Here is a 19,819-nt window from a genome sequence, read left to right as displayed (position 1 = left end):
CGCCGCGGGAGGCGGTCCCTGGGTACAGGCGGGGCTGGGGGGCAGCGCGCCCGGCTCCGTGAGGGTTGCTGCGAGTAGAGCAGGAGGCCTGGTCGCGGATGTAGGCCATCCTGAGAGCAGATCGGGGCCTACACGGGATGAAAAAAGCAGAGTCGAGTACTCTCCAGCATCCCTGGGTTCCCTGCTGGATGTGCAAAACGTTGCGTCAAGCTGAACTCTGTTCCCAGTCCTGCTTGAAACACTGGAGCTTTGCCTCCATCTCACCTTCTGCCTCCCCAGTTGATCACAATGCCTGTGGCAGGATCATCTGTGTTCTGCTCACCCAACCATACCCGTCCCCTCCTTCACCTCCTCCCGTCGTCCCTCTCTTACTTCACGGTACCTGAGGTCGGCCCTCGCCTCCACATCCTGCACCAACGCATCTGCATGTAACTTCCCGCATCATCTCCCCCTCCCTCTGTGGCCTGATGGAGGCTCTGGCTTCCTCCTGCCCTCGAGGTGCTGCCCCTGCGGGTGGCAGATCTTCCGTCAGCTCCCGCCCTTGGCCCGTCGTTCCCCGCTTCAGCTTTCACGCAGAGATCCTGCACAACACCCTGAGAGGGGTTCGGGTTGCCCAGTGAGCTGATTGATGCCAGAGGGGTAAATTGCTCAGTGGGGCTGAACCCACTGTAAGAATTGAGACGGACGGTTTTACTGACTTCAACAGAAATGCAATTAAGCCACTCAAGCAGATTCGCTGGTCCTTGTGTGTTGATGTAATGACGGTGGTTGTTCTACTGTCCCACCAGCCGTGGGATCACCTGCCTGTGCTTGAGCAAGGTGTGGTGATACCAGTCTGGGTTGAGGAGTTTCCCCATAGCAGAGAGGTTTGAAACAAGTCCAGGACATAAGGGGGTAGGTGGGGGCAGGCAGAGGCAGTGCAAATCTTAGTGAAGATCATTAGTCAATGTTCTTGAGTGGAGTGTTTTGCAATGAAAGCTGTTACTGGAGATCTTTAAATTGGGTAGCGTATTTGTAATTTTATGTGTATTAAACAAATTTCTTTCGCTTACTCCAAGCCCATACTTTCTTACCTGGCAATGACTTTTTTTGTAGTATAGGATCCTAATTTAGAGACACTCTGCTTTTCTTCAGAGCCAGCACTGCCAACAGCTGGGAAGAAAATGTTGGTATTATTTGTTTCTGTATGTTATAAACAGGAGTATTCATTAAATTTCTAACGTATGTGTAAGCAAGCTGTAAAAGGTGTCCCTAACGTGACTTGCAGGTTTCTGTATTAGTAGTCTTGGTGAGAAAAGAACCTATCTTAATTTTTTCAAGATCCCTGAGACTTTAGGGCACAGTGGTGAATTTGACATTTTCTGTCTTATTACCAGAATTCAACTGCAATGGAAGCAATAAAGATTTAACCTTCACAATACAGGTCATAAGCAATTTTAGTCAAGCACATGCTTTAAAATCTTGTAAACTACTGGACTGCTAAGTGAGTTAAGAAGTAAATCCAGAGTCTTGCAAGCTTCTCAGCTTGCTTATCAGAGCAAAATGTTCTAAATTCTGGTAAGTTATTTTGGGGACAGTGAATAAACATTTCAGGAGGTCGGTGCATCTGGCTTTGTGGTTGCTGTCCATAGAGGATAAATGAAACTTCTTGAGTGAGACACAGAAAGTCAAGAAAGAAGCAAGAATGATTTGAAAAAAAAAAAAAGACATAAAAGGAGTGTGAGAGATAATATTGTCAGCTCAGTGTTTCAGAGATGAAGTGAAAATTAATTTTTCTTGTTGGTAGGGGTTTGCTAATTTTGGTGAGCACTACTTTTGTGGGCTGTAGGGACAGAATTTGAGATTGTGGGGCCAGAATTGAAGGAAGGAGAGTCCAGAGAACGAATGTAGTCAGTGGTGGTTGTACGCCTAGAAAGAATAAGGAGGTTTATATAGGTGGGTGGTGCAGTTGTGCTGAGAAAAAAAAGAAGACTTGAGGGTGATGGCCAGTGTAGAAGAGGTTGGAGGGGAAAACTAGAGAGAGTGTAACCAGAGTGAATACAGTATGTTTCCTGACATTTTGAATAGAATAATAATTTGGGGAAAGGAATTGAATCTGCGGCTGGAACTCTTCCAGATTGTATCACTGGATAGTTCAGGTTGGAAGGACCCTTGAGAGGTCTCCAGGCCAGGTCAGTTAGGAGATCAGACAGGGTTGTTCAGGGTGCTGTCTATTTGGATTTTGAAAACCTCCAAGGCTGCAGACAGCTGTTTCCTGCTCTGTTTCTGACTGTTGTCTTGGGGAGGACAGTCTGAACCTCTCCAGTCTGAACCTTTTTATTTTCAGTTTTGAAAGTTTGAAAGCCTACAGTCTCTCATCCTGCTGTGCTGCAGCACAGCATGTATGCTTGGCTCCATCCAATCTATAACTGCATAGGTATTGTGGTGGTTTGCTGCTAGGTCACCACCAAGCTCTTCTCCAGGCTGAAGTGGTCCTCTCACACAGGTACTGAGCCTTTAGCCATCTCTGTCTCTCTTCGTGGAACTTGCTCCCATTTGTCAACACATACCTTCTCTTGAGGGACCCAGAACTCATCACAGGATGTTAACTGTGGTATCATGAGTGACAGAGGGGCATAACCCCTTCCTTCGATCAGGTGGTTATGGTGTTCTTGTAGCCCAGGATGCAGCTGGCCTCTGTTGCCAGGCACACTGCTGGCTTATGCACAGCTTGCTCTTTGCTAAGTCCCTCAAGGCCTTTTCAGGAGAGCGCTCTCTGGCCATTCAGCCCCCAGCCTGTGTTGTTGCAGAGACTTGTTCTTCCCAGGTGCAGGACTGTGTATCTGTCCTTGTAGAATCTCATGTTGTTCCTGTTCATCTAGCCTGTTGGGGACTCTCTTTATAGCAGCCCAGTCCTCAAACTTGTGAGCAGTTGTTGTCCAACCTCAGGTCATTTTGTCATCTTCTTCAGGTTCCTGGTAAAGTTGTTGAACAGGACTGGTCCAGGAGCAGAAGTGGTACCCCAGTTGTTACCAGTCTCTGGACGGAGTATGACTCATTAACCACCACCCTCTGAGCCTGATCAACCAACTAGTTTTTTACCCTTCAAGCTGTGCACCCATCCAGACCATATCTTAAATTGGATGCAAAAATAACTGTGAGATGGCATTGAAAATCTTGCTTTCACCCACCACATTGAGCAGAGGACCTGCTTTCATACCAGTGTAGCAAGCAGAAGCCCCCGTGCCCTTAATGTCCTTCACAAGCCTCAGCTGCAGGTGAACTTTGGTTTTCCTGACACCATTCCCCAAGCCCAGATGATATTTCTAATTCCTTATTTGTGGCCCGTCCTTGCTCCTGATCCCCATATGACACCTCTCTACATGGGAGCTGAGTCATGAGTTCCCTATGTAGACATGCTGGTCTCCTGGTACATCTACTTCTTGAATAGACCACTCTTGCCCCTGGAGAGGCTTAAAGCCCTGCCAACTTTCCTCAGCTTCTTTCTCCTGAAGGGCTGCCTCCTGATGGACCCATTTACATCTTCCATGTCTAAGGTAGAGTTCATTGACCTCATATTGGTTGGGTAGAAAGTCAGATTCTGGCTGTATTTGACTGAGTTTTACAGTCTGTGTATTCCACAGATGGACTTCCCTCACTGTGTGTGTGACTCTTGGCAGCAGTTTTTTGTGATTTGCTGGGCTGTTTTGAGATTATTCTTCTTGTGCCCCTCTAGGATCTAGTTTTGCAGAGGAAGGCTGTTTGAAATGGTGCCTGCAGGGCTTCACTGACTCCCTGGGTCCCTGCAGATGCCACTGTAGGGGAAGAGCCCTCCCTGCCCCATCCCAGTTTTCACCTACTGAAAGTAAGCAACCTCCTAGAGAGTGTTTTGGAGAGGGATGCTTTTAGACTGGAGGGAAAGCAAGACTTGGAGAAACAGTAGTAAGTCAAGTCTGGCTCAGACTGACAGGAAAATTAATGCAAGTTTGGGGGCTGGTGTGTAACATTTGTGATGTGAGGGAAAAGTGAAGTTGCTGTAGCACATGGTTCACGTGCATTCTCTAACTGGGGTTGAAAACTTTGTCCTCATGGTGTTTTCCACAGAGTTATGGAAAGCAACACAAGCTTTATGCATTACACTGAAGTCCACATTCCTTCATGTGGAAAACCTGTGATTTAAGAGGCTTTATTGTCAAATATGCTGTAAACTGGACTTGATATTTTCCTTTTCAGAAAGTCAGTGACTTTTTTGTGTAAGCCAGACATCTTTCTGACACTCTAAAACTTGATAGTTTCTCCAGAGGTTTCAATTGGACTCATTTTTGGTGGGGGGGACCTATTGAATTAAATGTAGTTACTGGGAAACTGTTGAGTTTAGCATAAAACACTTAAGAGAAATAATTGCCATTTCTGAAAATCAGGTTTTGGGCAGTTGCATGTGACACCCTGCGTTGTCATTATGGTTATGGACTTGAACTTTATATCATGTTGAGGCAGCAGGTTTTTTGTGTTTACAGGGCTGTGACTAGTAAATTACAAGGTGTAGGTGTGTTATCTCATTAGAAACTGGCATTTGTTTTTACATTTTGTCCTTTTCCATTGTTGGAGAAGGTGGCAGCTTTGTTGTAAATAGTGTGTTGGATCACTTTACAAAAATGGAGAAATGTAATTTGGTGACCTAAGCTCTATGCTTTGTAGTGTTTGCAGGCTTGGAGAGTGGTCTTACCTTTGATGATACTGTACTTTGCTGTAGCTGTAGCCATTTCTTTGGTAATTAGGGCCTGCTTTCTTAGTAAAATGGTGAAGGTACTTGTCTGGTTGAAAGGCTGCGCTAATTACTTTTGCCCTTAAAAGAGTGCTAAAGATCAGTGGTTTACATGTTTTGCATTGTTCTCCATCTTCTTTACCCTCCCTTTCCCCCTTCACCTTTAGGAAACTAGCAGGATGCACTCTCTTCATCACGGGTGCAAGCCGGGGCATTGGCAAAGCCATTGCTTTGAAAGCTGCCAAGGATGGTGCAAACATTGTGATAGCTGCCAAGACAGCTGAGCCTCATCGTACTCTTCCAGGGACTATCTACACTGCTGCAGCAGAGAGTAAGTTTTAATAAGTAAGGGTGGGCTTCAGATGCTAGGCTGGGTGTATGCCCTAGCTTAATTGTCATACCTGAGTGGAAAACTGCATAGGCTCTCTTAGCTCCAATTCACATTTAGTAAAGTAAGCTTAGTGCTTCTTTTGCCTCCCAGGAATGCTGGTAGGTATCAAAATACTACTGTAATGAAGTTGTATGTGTGTACAGATGTGGAAATGCTATGTTAATTTGGGATGTATGTGTGTACCATACACATTCTCAGTGTTAGGATTTGATTTTGGCTTCCCTGTTCTTTATGCAACATGTAGAAAGGTCACCATTTGAGAGTGCAGTTCTCAATGCCTTCTTGAAGCATGTCACTGAATGAGAGATTCTCAGTAGGTTCATGCTGTTGGTTCCAAGACTAAATTTCTAAATGTTTAATTTTTTAATTGTGCAGTTGAAGCAGCTGGAGGAAAGGCTTTGCCATGCGTCGTTAATGTGAGGGAAGAACAGCAAGTTATTGATGCTGTGGAGAAAGCTGTGAAGACTTTTGGAGGTATGCTAAAGTGTTGGGTAGAGGTTAACAGATTGTTAAAACCAGAAAAGAACAGCCTTTCTATTGTTTTGTGTCTTTAAATGCTAATATGAAACGGCTTATTTTAAAACCAGGGATTGATATTTTGGTGAACAATGCAAGCGCCATCTCTTTGACTGGCACTTTGGAAACAGAAATGAAGAAGGTCAATCTTATGATGGAAGTCAATGTACGAGGAACCTACATTACGTAAGTGCTGAGAGAAGGGAGCAAAGTAATTGTAGCAAAATGTAACATTGTAACAAAATGTTATCTCAGTTTTTCTGAGAAGTTGTGTAGCTGTCTTGCTGCCCTAGAGTTGGAGTGCAAGTATTCTACATGTGCTTCCAGGAAATTGTTAAGTTATTGGACAACTGATTTGAAATTAATATTTGCAGGGGTTAATTGTAAGTTAGAGTAAACAGGAACCTTATTACTGTAGTCATTAAACATTCACAAGCCCTTCCATGCAGATAGGAAGCAGAAACCAGTTTATTTCAGACAGAGTTCCAGCTTGGCTTTGCTAAATGCTGTCCTTTCATTTCAGGCAAAATGACTAACTCTTGCATGCATCAAGTACATCTTTTTTGTCAGCTTCCTTCTCATAAGCTTCTTTCTCACCTTTAGAGACATTATATAACATAACACAATTGAAAGAGAAATGTAAAGATGTACCTTAACAATCTAAACTGTTCACCTACTTTCAGTGCATCAGTTCTATATAAATTAACATAATAAGACTTGATTTCAGAATTTCTGTGGTCCTTATTTTGTTCATTTTTTGGAAATGGATTCAGCAGGTGGAATCAGATGTACAGGATGTCATTTAAAGTGCTCTGTTTTAAAAGAAAAACTTCTATTTTGATGGGGTTGTGTTTAAAACAACAACAAAAAAGCCCTTAGGGTGATGCAGATTCTCTAATTCAGTTACTGCTTGATGTGATCAGGAACTTTTGTATCAAAGCTTTATCTAGAATAGTGTCAGTCCTTCTCCTTTGTGCAGGTGAAACTAGTTATCAGATATTATGATTATATTCCTTAATGTTCTTTTGCTAAGAATCAGTGAAGGGATTTTCCATTAAAATAGTGTAAAAACACACATGAATAGCAGCTTTCTGAATTAGAGACATGTGCACAGCATGGAGATAGCATGGAGAGAAGAGGGTGAAAGAAAGAAAGACTGCTTGTGGAGTGGGATTTCTGTGCTTCCACACTGTGATGTCTGCTTTTGAAAGGCTGTAAGTGTAAGTGGTTTTGCACTTAGAAAGGAGAGTTGGTTTTGGAGCTTAGCATTCCAGAAAACACTCTGTGGATATCTCTTGTTAAATTTCTGACTTCCACTATTGCCAGCGGCAAGCTTTGTTTCCCCCTCACAACGCAACAGCAACAATCACCTTTTTGATGGTACGTCTAGGTATTCCAAATTAATGGATAATTTTTAGTCATCTTTCCTTTGGGTGCTACTCTGCTTTAAAAAGATTAAAAAGCAGATTCTGTGAATGGAAGATCATTTGAAAGATTAGGGCCTCTCAAGGGAAGTTACAAATGGTCTTTGTCATTGCTATTATAACTGTCAATTGGGAAGACCTAGTCAAGCATTTCAGCCTTTTCTTCCCCTTGCTTTATATGTTGCTTCTGTTTGTAATTTGTAGAGATCTGTTTTCAATTTAATATTCAGAAAGTTACAAAAGCTAGAAAAAAAAATGGTGTGGACTTTTTGTCTGTGGAGGTGGTAGGGAGGATGTCCCATTTTATGGAGTATACCCCTTGACGTATTCTTGGGTCCTGTGTATTAAGAAATGGAGACATTTGATAGTGAAGCTCGCAACTGCCACTGGAAAGAGTTGAGACCCAAGGACATTTAAGCAGGTGATAAATTACTACTTTGATGATTTTGCAATTGGAAGCGTCCCTTCTGTGGCTAACAGTATGCATAGGTCCTGTTGAAATGTGTGAATAAGTAGGTTGGTGGTATAGTCCACTGTGGTACTGTTCCATGTGAAGCTTGTTTAAAAATTATCCAGTGGAGATTAAATGTAAACTGTATCCTAGTGCTAGAAGTGAAGTCAGATGGTGGTTTCTATGAAGTAAAAGTAATGATTTACAAATATGTGTGAATTCTAAGTTGAATGAAGTAGTGACTCATCCAGTCAGCAGTGAATAGGTTTTCAGTTTTGCTTGGAATATTTGTAATAGTCTTTCACTCAACAGTATTATTTCTTTAACATGGTTTTAAAGAAGAAATAGATATGAGATCAGAAGAGAAAATATTTACACTAAATGATGCTCTCTGCACTGTTAATTTCACTTGTTGCCTCACAGTGTTTTGTTGCCCTACTAGAACTATTACAAGGATATTATGGCTTCTGAGCATCTGAAAAGTCAGCTTTGGAAGATGCTGCTGCACTATTTGGAGAATGTGTTTCAGTTAGCTAGAATGAATACTAGGCCTGAGATAAATGAGCTAGGACAGATTTTAGTTTCTTTTGTTCTTTATATCAATTAAATAATTGATACAAGGCCAGGGTCCCAGCTTAGTGTTATCGACTTTCATGAAAATGAAAATACTGGTCTGCTAGTATGGCTTTTATGGTAATTATAGGTCTTCCATAGAATAAGAGGTGACTGATTTGTCTGAATCTGTCTTTCAGGTCTAAAACATGCCTTCCCCACTTGAGGAAGAGTAGGAACCCCCATATCCTGAACCTCAGCCCACCTGTGAATCTGAATCCTATGTGGTTCAAAAATCACTGTGGTGAGTAGCATTGAGACTCTTTGTTGTTATTTTTTGAGAACCATGTAAGTATGTGGTGAAATATGCCAGAGTGCCAGCCCAGAATGCCAGATATTGTATCTTTAGCACTATATACAAACTGGCACTAATGGTTCCCCAGAGTGTTTTGTACCTAACCTAAAAGAAATTGTTTTGTGGGAAAACGTAGAGCAGGTTTCATAGCCTAATACATCCTTTATGTTTACAAGAATGTTTTCAAGGTAAGAGTCTGTGCTGTTTCATGGAAATCATTAAGACTACAAAGTATTTTCTGTTCAAAATGGAGATTGAAACCCAAATTCTATTTTCTTACCAGTTCAGCTTCACATTTGATTTAAAAGAGCTAAAGTTCAATGTTGTCTTTCAAAATGGAAATGAATTTTGAGGTGGGAAAGGGACCCCATTTTGTCTTGAGGTTAACGTTGCTCATTTTAAAACTGTAAAAAAACCTGTCAATATTGGACTGTTGTCATGTTAAACTCCTCCAGCAAGTCCCAGTTCTTTCCCCAAAAGTTTCCCTTCTTGAAATAGGTAGATGACCCTTCTCAGAATAGGTAGAGGATTTAGAATTTCCTTTTCTATTTTTTTTGTTCCCTTTTTTGTTTTCTGTAGAATACTAGTTTAGTCACTGTTTCTGCAGAATACTAGTTTGGTTGCGTTATATACCTTAGGTCTCTTGAAAAAACTGAGCATTCTTGTGATGCTGTGTATAAAAAGCACAACAAAACCACCATATAGCTAGGCTTCAGTCATTGTTTTTGTCAAAACATGTAGCTCTCATTTTATTGTAATGTACAGATGGAAAACTACAGTTTGTATCTGCTGGGGCTGTTGGGGAGAAGGGGGAGATTTTGACTCTAGGAAGATACCAGTTTCTCCCCCAAAATCTTTCCTTATGAACAAATAATTTGGTTTTACTTTCCTTCATAATTAAAGTTCTGTTGATAGAGTGTAAATTTTTATCTTTTTTCCTACTTCTTGTCTTAGCTTATACCATTTCTAAATATGGGATGTCCATGTGTGTCTTGGGAATGGCAGAAGAATTTAGAGGAGAAGTTGCTGTCAATGCTTTGTGGCCTAAAACAGGTGATTTTTTTTTTTTAATGGTACTGAAATAATTAATTTCTGTATACTTTCTTCTACAGCCTGTTTTATTTGACTTTGAATATATTTTAGACTTCTGGAATTGATTCAAGAGACCAAGCATTCATCCCTCACGGTGATAGTTTTCATTCCTAGATCCCACTAGACTTTTGCCACTGTTATCCAAACTCATCTTCAGCTAGTTTTGCAACCCACTCAACCCTTTCAGGTGGCTGAAGCATCTGTGTAGTCTTTGGCTTGTCTGTGCTTTTTCTCATGCACCCAGAGTTTTGGTTTGGACAGAATCACAAAAGTATTAGCATACTTTCATTAGTAGGTATTAAATGACTGTGCATGTAGTACTATTTAGAATTCCTTGCTAAATTGCCAGAGTGTAGATGGAGCTGACAAGATATATATATCTGTAAATGCAGAAATAATTAAAAAAAAAACCTTTTTCATAGAAGTTGTGGCACAGCAGGCCGACAAATGATTATTCACAGAACCATCTGCTTGCAAGTTATAGGAAATTAAATAGCTCTGTGGAAGAAAAACAACTCAATGCTCCCACATGGTATTAACTTCAGTTTGTTGTCTGTGGGTCAATAAGGATGAAGGCTGCTGTTGGATGTCTTGGTCAGCTGTTCGCCAAAGAGGCCTGTCTATTCACCCCAAATACATCTATGTGCAGAAATGATACTGATGTTAAAATCATTAAAGACAGTGGGTAATGCCTTTTAATGGTGTGAGCTCATTCATTGTGTTATGAAACATTACAACAGAAGAGTTTATTCCTTTAAGTGGAGGGAGGGAAGAAGGAAGAGAAAATAAAAATATGAACCAAGATCCTCTTCTGGGACTAGTGGTGCAGTGTATGAAGGGTTTGTACTCACTTTCCAACAATTTCCTGTTAGGAGTTGCAGTCCCCTTTTAAGTTCTAGTGTGAACTAGGACTTTCTGATTTTCTTTCTCTAAAGTGAGGAATATAAGCAAAACTTAATTATTTCAGACAAAATCAACTGAGTTTCTTCATACCTCCAGGTGATACTCAGTTGTTGGGTTAGTATGTCTGACAGACCTGGTCCTTTATCATTGGTCTGGATGCTTGCATTGTAAATTCTCACAGTATCACAGAGTCACAGATTCACCTAGGTTGGAAAAGACCTTGAAGATCATCAGGTCCAACCATTAACCTAACACTGACAGTTCCCAACTACACCAGATCCCCAAGCACTATGTTGACCCGACTCTTTAACACCTCCAGGGATGGGTACTCCACCACTGCCCTGGGCAGCCCATTCCAACACTTAACAACCCCTTCTGGAAAGAAATGCTTCCTAATATCCAGTCTAAACCTTCCCTGGCACAACTTGAGGCCATTCCCTCTTGTCCTATCACTTACTAGTTGGTTAAAGAGACTCATCCCCAGCTCTCTGCACCCTCCTTTCAGGGAGCTGTAGATGGCGATGAGGTCTCCCCTCAGCCTCCTCTTCTCCAGACTAAACACCCCCAGTTCCCTCAGCTGCTCCCCGTACGACCTGTGCTCCAGACCCTGCGCCAGCTCCATTGCCCTTCTCTGGACATGTTTGATTAACTATATTCTTTTTGGAGTGAGGGGCCCAAAACTGAACCCAGTCATCGAGGTGCGGCCTCACCAGTGCCGAGTACAGGGGTCAGATCCCTTCCCTGTCCCTGCTGGCCACGCTAGTGCTGACACAAGCCAGGATGCCATTGGCCTTCTTGGCCCCCTGGGCACACTGCTGGCTCCTGTCCAGCTGGCTGTCAGTCAACCCCCCCAGGTCCCTCTCTGACTGGCAGCTCTCCAGCCACTCCTCCCCAAGCCTGTAGCGCTGCTGGGGGTTGTTGTGGCCCAAGGGCAGCCCCCAGCATTTGCCCTCAGTGAAACTCCCCCAGTTGGGCTCAGCCCATGGCTCCAGCCTGTCCAGGTCTCTCTGCAGAGCCTCCCTACCCTCGAGCAGATCAACACTCCCACCCAACCGGGTGTCACCTGCAAACTGACTGAGGGTGCACTCGATCCCCTCCTCTAAGATCATCAATAAAGATGTTAAACAGGAGTGGCCCCAAAACCCATCCCTGGGGGATACCACTCATGACTGGTAAATGGATTTAACTCCATTCACCGCAACTCTCTGGGCCCGGCTGTCCAGACAGTTTTTTACCCAGCAAAGTGTGAACCCATCCAAGCCAGGAGCAACCAGTTCCGCCAGGACAATGCTGTGGGAAACAGGTGTCAAAGGCCTTACTGAAGTCAAGGTGAAAGTACATCCACAGCCTTTCCCTCATCCTATTAAGCTGGTCACCCTGTCATAGAAGGAGATCAGGTTGGTCAGTCAGGACCTGCCTTGCTGAATAGGCCTCATATTAAATAGATGCCTCACAATTCTGCTCACACTATGAGTTTTATCCACAAAAATATTTTCATCAGGGATTGACTTTTTGAATGATAATTATATAATTATCATCACAAAATTGTACCATTTTGTGGAGGATAAGCTCTTCATCTTTGATGTACTGAAGATAACGCACATGTAATTTCAGGGTTCGGATTGCCTTCCTGGCAGTGAAGTGAAAGTTTATCTTTCAGGTTTTGGGTCTCTATTGTATTTTTTTATTTCTGAAGGAGTTAGAAGAAACATGCACTTGTTTCCACATACTTGCTTCCTGAGTGCTCCAGGGAAACCTCAGAAAAGTTTCAATGGAGATTTCCCAGGATCTATCTTTGCTGTCTGGAACAGAGCCATGAAACTTCGTTCTTAAAGCCTTTAGCTCCCTAGACCTCATGCTTTTCCTGCCTGGCTTGTCCCTAAAATGCCACTGCTAAATGGGTTTTATGTCTCCTCGGAATCCTATATGTAAGATTAATTTGCTTTTCCATTAGCAGAGTTGATCTTTTATCTACTATTTATCTACTTTTGATCTTTTATCTACTAAAACTGACTGTTTAAACTGTGTAAATTGTGAGAGTTAGGGCCAATGAAAGAATTAATCCAGAGTATCTAATTCAGACAGAGAGGCATGGTATCAAGCTACAGACATTACTAATTTGACTTATTTTCTCATGCAAAAGGTCTTACAAGATTACCTGTGTCTTGTAAATTTACACACTGCATATGCAGTGCACCCCCCACAGCTTTCTGATTCTTCAGCACCTTCTCTCTATGATTCTGGATATGATGGAGAAATCATCCACTACCTGTTGTGGAAATGAGTTTGTGGTTTTGTGAGTCCCAACATACTATTTGGAAGCTAAAGAATTATTCCTGCAGAGACCAGCTGGTTATACTAGGTTTTTAATTTGCAATATAGGTGTTTTCCCCCACCCATCTGAATAATTCGACCTCTTGTTTTTCGTGGCAAAGGAAGACAGAACCTGGGAGAATTTGTCCACCGACTCATGATAAAAAAGTTTTTCAGAGATGGCTAACTTTATAGGCAGAAGTTAATTGTCTTATGTTGCACAGCTGAATATATTATTTCTTTGCAGTGTTTGCATATGTGTAACGCTCCAAATGTCAGTAATAGTACCAGCGTCCCAGATATGTTCTGGGATGTCTATGATGATATTAACTACACTTCTACAAAATCTGACCTTCTTACTGGGGAGGAAACCCAAACCAAAGAAAGCAGTATCTTTCTCTTGTGCATTGGAGTGTCACTGTGTCCTTCATAATATACCCACTAAAATAAGTAAGAGAGTAACACTGCAGAAGCTGGCACTTGTTACATAGTGCAGCTAATATCTGTTCCACTCAGGAACCTGCAAAACATGAGACTTGCAAGTGCAGGAAGATTCAGTTTACAAATGACAACACAAACGCTTTTTAAAATAAAGATTTCTCTCTGAGATGCTGCAAAGTAATTTAAAAAGTCATTAGGCTTTCTGTAAAATTAAAGGTATGTAGACAGAGCTTTGTATTTATTGAATTAATTCTTGCCCATTCAGTTTAAGACTGTTAGAAACATTTGATGAGCTCTCAAAATTTGTATAAATCAGTGATGCCTCCGTGAAAACTGATGTGCACTCAAGTATAAAAAAGAATAATAATATGCAAATTCTCCAGTACAAAAAATGTTCTTTCAAAAGGGTTATCTTCTAAAAGTGAGAAAGTTATCTACTTTCATGTGGTCACCTGAGATATAGAGTTACAGACTTACACAGTATCTAAAATACAGTTGCAAAGTTTTTAATTAAAAAATCTACTATAATCTCTTACAAATGTGATTAGACAGTGCTAGTATGGATGCCAGTATCTTGTTGATTAATTCGACTCTTTAAACATGTGAAAGTATGCTGGTAATAAGATGCCAGGAGCTCTTCATTTATCTAAAAGTGAAACAGACTACCTAAAGGTCAAGGAGCAATCCTATCACTAAGACTGCATGTGAATAATAGAGGTATCCTGGGACAGAACTGGAAGACTCTTTGTGTGCATTATGGGAAAACCAGCAGCACTGTATATGAAATAGGTGGAATAATGTGCAGCCAGACTATTAGGCAGTACATGCTCAAAACTTTTTGCTTCAGTCTGTGCACATAGGCTTGCTGTGCTTGGAAGAGTAATTGTAGACACTAACAGAGAATTGGCAAAGGCGTGAGCCAGAAAAAGTGAACAGGTTAATGAATCCTCAGAATAGTGGAATATATTCAGGTCAACAAAATCTGGCAAATCTAATGAGAAAATTTGACAGAAACATTCTCTGAACTGTTGGTAGTTATTTAAAAAAAAGTAAAAATCTTGTAGGACAGGTTGAACTTCAGAGGAACAAAGAAAGGCAAATTTATTTCTTATCATTAAAAATGAGAAAAAAGACCTAGGGAGACCTAGGTATTTGTACAGTATATCTGCCAGTTTTTTATTCAGGTGCATATTTATAGCAGTTCAGTTGAACTGAAAAAAAGAAGCTGAGGTTGGCCAAAGGTAAATGAAACCTAGGGGCTAATCCTCACCACAGAAGAGTGAAATAAGAGAGTCATCAAAGATATGTACCCACTCCTGCCCTTTTGTAGATGACACTTACACAGGATCTCCCTGGCCAGCATTGAAGACTGAAGTCTTTTTTCCCAGTTCCTACTCTGGAAGGTGCATGATCTAGCTTAGATGTGTCTTGCACAGTGCCTTTCCTTTGCTTTTTAAGGGATGTTGGGATCATTTCTGCATCAAAGCTGCTGTTACTTTCTGTGGCATGGAAACACTGAAAGGAGGACAAAAGTGATTTAAAATCAGGTTTATCCTTCCACCTCCATCATCTGCCAGCCCCAGGTGTAGGAGAGGATTTGCAAATCTGTCCCCAAAACTTGGGGGCAGAGTGTTGAGTCTAGATGGAAAAAAGTCAGAAGCAGAACTGTATGAGGGGAAAACAGTTACATGGCAGATGTCAAAAGCTGTGACCAAACAGCTTCTCTGTGGAACAGGATGAAAGAAAAATGCAATGGATACCTCAGCCTGGAAGAGCAAATTACAGACTTTAACTGGAACATGCCACAGCGTTAGTAGCTCCCTTGGGGGAAGCACAAAGGAGACTAATAGAATGGTGCAGAAGTCAGTAGAATTGGTTAATCAAACAACCAGAAGCTTAGGAGATCTGGCTTCTATTCTAACACAGCCTTTCTATGGAATATTGAACAAGTTATTTGAGCTTTTGCTATTTGGTTTGTCATTAATTTAGGAAAGACACTTTGGTATCTCAGGGGAGTTACTACAAGGATTTTCAGTGTGATAATTACCAAAGGAAATACTTCTTAATGACTGATGTATCATACATTCACTTTGAGAAAAATGATTCTCCTGTTAGTTTTTCATTTCCCAAACAATGTGGAGAAAATGCATGGAGGGGGATGGGGCCACTGATAGAGGGATATAAAGTTCTGTCCATTATTCCACTGGTGCTTGTAGATATTTGTTGGTTATTAGTATTTCACATCTTTGTCTTCCTTTTTCATGAAAGGAAAGCAAAGTTTGTGTACTTGCCAGAGAAATGGGAATTTCATGTCACCAGTATTAAAGCTTTGTTTTCTTACTCTCTAAATATTATAGCCATACATACAGCTGCAATGGATATGCTTGGAGGACATGGAATAGAGAAACAGTGCAGGAAGACAGACATCCTTGCAGATGCTGCATATTGCATTTTAACAAAGCCAAAAAGTTTCACTGGAAACTTCATTATTGATGAAGTTCTACTGAGAGAAGAAGGAGTTAAGGATTTTGATGTTTATGCAATTGCACCAGGTAAAGCAGATCTTTTAAGGTGAGAAATAAGTTGAGGAAGGAGGGGAGGCAGTATGGAGAATATTAATATTGTTCTGTTTCAAGGGGCTCTTAAATTGGTCTGTAAAAAGTTGCTTTCCCTCAGCTTGCAGAACATGCCTTCCTGGAAAGAACATGCATCAAGTCCACTGAGGTTATAATTGTCAAGTGCCCGTTAGATTAAAAAAAATACTTTAATGAAAAGAAAATGTACCTGCACTGTAGATGCATGTATTACTATTTACCAGCTAGTGAGATGAATTTTTTTTTTTTCTTCAGAAACATTAAGAGGCTTCTACTCGGAACATGTTATTTCATGCTATGTCTTTCCTTCAAATTATAGTTTATTTACTTACAAACTTGGCTGTAATTTCATAGAAATTGTTTTACTGTTTGTGCTGTCCAGGTTTACTTGGATTTACTATCATGTTTTTTCTCCCTTTTAGGTCACCCCCTGATGCCTGACTTCTTCTTGGATGTTGAAACTGATGTGACAGACAGGAAACAAGAACAATATGGTAGGGACAACACTGTGTGTAAAAGTTGAAAATTTCTGATGATAATGAACACCCTCTCTATTTCAAGTGGTTTTTTTCTTTTCTCCAAGAGTTCAGATGCCACTCAAGATAATTGGCAAAACCGTTTTTCTGATTTGGAGGGTATGATTTATGGAAGTGTGTGTGCTTAAAGTTAGGGAAAGAATGTTCCCATCTGTAGGACTTTCATGGTATAAAATCAGTGCTTTATTTTGCAGAATTCTTTTCTAACCATCTGAATTGTGGTAGTATAGAGGTTACAGGTAAGTACTGCTGGAAAAAGAAATTAAACAGCAAAGAGCACATTTTGCAGGAATTTCATTTGCATTGGTGAATTTATACATAAGAACGCAAGGTAGCTGCGGCAGGCGGAGGAAGCAAGCAGCCGATTCAATGTGAATGATAGAGCAAGCTTCAACTTTATTGAAAGAAATCACACCTTATATAAGCACTCTACAGTAATCATGCATACTACTCACAAATCTATTGGATACTTGTAAAAAGGCTACATTATAATATCCCAGCCCCTTGTGGCATCTCATGCATGTCACAACACCTTCCCTCCTCTGGCCTGCTTTCTTTCCCAAGGCTGTTCCTTTATCATACACAAGGCCATAATGTACCTCAGTTTCTCTCTTTGTTAACTATTACAGTCCTTTGTTAGCATAACTGTACCCTGTTTTTTTTCCTTTGTTTACCTCAGATGACTGCAATCAGCTTCTGCAGGGAGCTACGGCCTTGCTCTCTCCAAGCCACTCTCCAACAGTTCCCCCTTCTTCTTTTTGTGCAGGCTGCACAAGCATAAATTTACTAGTATTTCTCATTATACAACTATATGATATTTTAATACTTACTATAATCAATAATACTATTCCTAATCACCACAATAAACTGTTAAAGGTACCCTATTAAGTACAAAGCATCCCATATTACCTATATTCAAGGGATATGACTAAATACTACAAAATAAACAGTAAGGAAAGTATGGAATAGAACACTTAATAGAAGTACTAACATTCAGATCCACAATTGCTAGGGAACCCTGGATACAGCGAGAAATTAGAGTGCCCTTCCTCACAAACTGGAAACCCTATGTGATGTGTCCATCCATAGGTGAGGCATCCAAAGTCGCTGCAACCAGGTCCAGCCCTTAAAGCAACAGGCCAAAATAACTGGCAACTTTCTTTGAGTGGAAACATCTGATTTCATCCTCCTGTTGGGTTCCACCTGGAGCCTGGCCACCACTCCAGGGGGAAAACCAAGGGAGTTTCTAAATAAGGTTAAATACTTGAGCTCTTAATTCTTAATATTACTAAACACAGAAAGTTGAATACACACATTCTCACAGCATCTTATCCTTATTAATAACTATATTTTGTGTAAAGCACATCTTGCATAAGTGACTAGTAAGCTTGTATATGTCATTAAGGAGTTACAATTACTGTTAGCATTTTCTCTTAAAAGAATTGGCAACTGTAGTGTAGTTTGTTCTGTTGCAGTAGCAAACATTACTCAGACATTCTGCTTGAATGATCAGTTGAAGAGATCACAAACTGTCCACACAGGGGCACCCACAGCACCCACAGCTGGATCATGAGTGCTGGCTGCCTTTCACGCCTCAGGTGTGGTTGCACACACCTTGCAGGTGACCATTAGAGACTGAGACCTGTGGAGACACAAGCATAACCTCTTGCCCAGGTTATTAAAGAAAATGGTCCTTCTCAGTTACCCCTTTCTAGGTTTTTGTTAACACGAGCTTTGCTCTGGACTTCTTATCAATCTGGTATCTGTGATGAAAAATGACACAATACTGGTGGCACCTGTGAGACAGGGGAAATGTTTAAAATGTTTGAAGAGATGGAGTCTTTCTGGTATTCAGGGCAAATTGCAGTGCTGTCTTTAGCTTGATGCCTTGATAAAGAAAACTGTTTTTGTATTGCTCTGGCATTCTGGTGGAAAAAATGCACGCGTTTTACAGCAGAGCAAATGGAGCCAAGATCTCTTCCCCCCCTTTTGTTTTTGCAAAAGCACTTTCAAGGTTTATCATGTTCTTTCTATGATAGCTTGTCCTGTGGGGGAATACAGTATACTTTATCGTGTTCTTTCTATGATAGCTTGTCCTGTGGGGGAATACAATATACTTTATCGTGTTCTTTCTATGATAGCTTGTCCTGTGGGGGAATACAGTATACTTGCGATGCTTGTCTGTCTGAGATGGTGTTGGCTATGCGGTGAAGATCTTGTTTTGAATTCTTTGTAAGTACTTTGGGTGATGTCAGTGAAGGATCTTTTCACAAAATATCAAACAAGCTATGCAGATCATCATGAGTTAGGCCCACGACGGCTATATCTAATTTATGGTTCCCAACAGTGTCTGTAAATCTTTTAAAGTCTTAATAACAGTTTTAAGTTGTTGCAGGACAATACACACAGGTGATTCAGTTTACAAGATTAGTGTCAGGGTGGATTTCAGGTTGGGTTGTGCTACAGTGTTGATTAAGACAAATTTGATCCGGTTTGAGTTCCTCATTGAGTCATACAGTTATGACCCCAAAATGCAATAGGGTTTTTCCAATATAAATGGATGAATATTTGTTACCCAATTTTCTGGGCCTCTTACATGAATGAGATCCTTGCTTTAAATTGCTACAGCATGATCACCAACCCTGAAAAGCATTTGAGGTACCAGAGCTAAGAGCCAATCTGCTCACAGATATTATGGTTACATCTGCACCAGTATCTAAAATGCCTGTCAGCTCAACAGATTTTTTAGATTTAACGAGAGTACATTTTACCAGAAGTTAACCTTGTGTCACTGTTTTAGTCCAAAAATATTTAAGGGGTACCTGCTGATCCAAATCCCAAGTAATTGTGGCTTCTTGGTATACTGTTAGGGGGAGCCGCAGTAAAATTAACAATCTGAATAATTTTTTGATCCTTTTGTTACTGAACACAGGGGTACAGACAATAATTTTGATTTTTCCCTTCATAATCAGCATCTACGACGCCTGGTAAAACAAACAACCCCTGTAAGGTTGCAGATGATTTTTTAACAATATTTCCATTAGGCAGATGGTTCCGAGGTGCACTTTCCCCGCAGAGTATGCACCTAAATTCAAAACAACAATCAACACAGAATTACTGCCTCCCGTTAGAGGAGGTGTTGTACCTGTAACAGTTATAACCCTGAGCCCAAACCAACCGCAGCACGGATGGCCCAGCGGGCGGGCACTAGGACCCTGTAGTTCCTCGTTGGCCGCTTCCCTGGCCGGAGAACTCCGCAGCTGCTGTGGGCCGCGTCTCACACACACACACACACACACAATCACACAAACACACGAAGGAGCTCCTGACACTTATCACTCACAGCATAAAATGACAAATATTACCAATACGAAAACTCTATTCAGAACCTATAAATCCTGTGCTGCATGACCCTGCCGCGGGGGGGTGGTGCCGAGGGGCAGTGCCGGGCTCAGCCGCAGGCGGCCGCTCCACTGGCCGGAGAACTCTGCAGCTGCAGTGGGCTGC

General features: G+C 41.3%; 1 protein-coding gene across 1 annotated transcript in view; it reads left to right on the top strand.

Annotated features, from left to right (window-relative positions):
* Nucleotides 1-613: 613 nt before the first annotated feature.
* HSDL2 (hydroxysteroid dehydrogenase like 2) overlaps nt 614-19,819 on the top strand; it is a 23,214-nt gene continuing 4,008 nt past the window's right edge. The window contains exons 1-8 of the mRNA XM_026866674.1: nt 614-639; nt 4,912-5,075; nt 5,511-5,609; nt 5,723-5,837; nt 8,279-8,382; nt 9,388-9,486; nt 15,540-15,734; nt 16,199-16,270. Coding sequence (XP_026722475.1) covers nt 629-639; nt 4,912-5,075; nt 5,511-5,609; nt 5,723-5,837; nt 8,279-8,382; nt 9,388-9,486; nt 15,540-15,734; nt 16,199-16,270 — 859 coding nt within the window. The 5' untranslated portion in view covers nt 614-628. The remainder of the gene's footprint in view (nt 640-4,911; nt 5,076-5,510; nt 5,610-5,722; nt 5,838-8,278; nt 8,383-9,387; nt 9,487-15,539; nt 15,735-16,198; nt 16,271-19,819) is intronic.

The sequence above is a fragment of the Athene cunicularia genome, assembly GCF_003259725.1.
Source record: "Athene cunicularia isolate RWA chromosome Z unlocalized genomic scaffold, athCun1 chrZ_part3, whole genome shotgun sequence".
NCBI lineage: Eukaryota > Metazoa > Chordata > Aves > Strigiformes > Strigidae > Athene > Athene cunicularia.
This window is presented reverse-complemented; position numbering and strand designations above follow the sequence as displayed.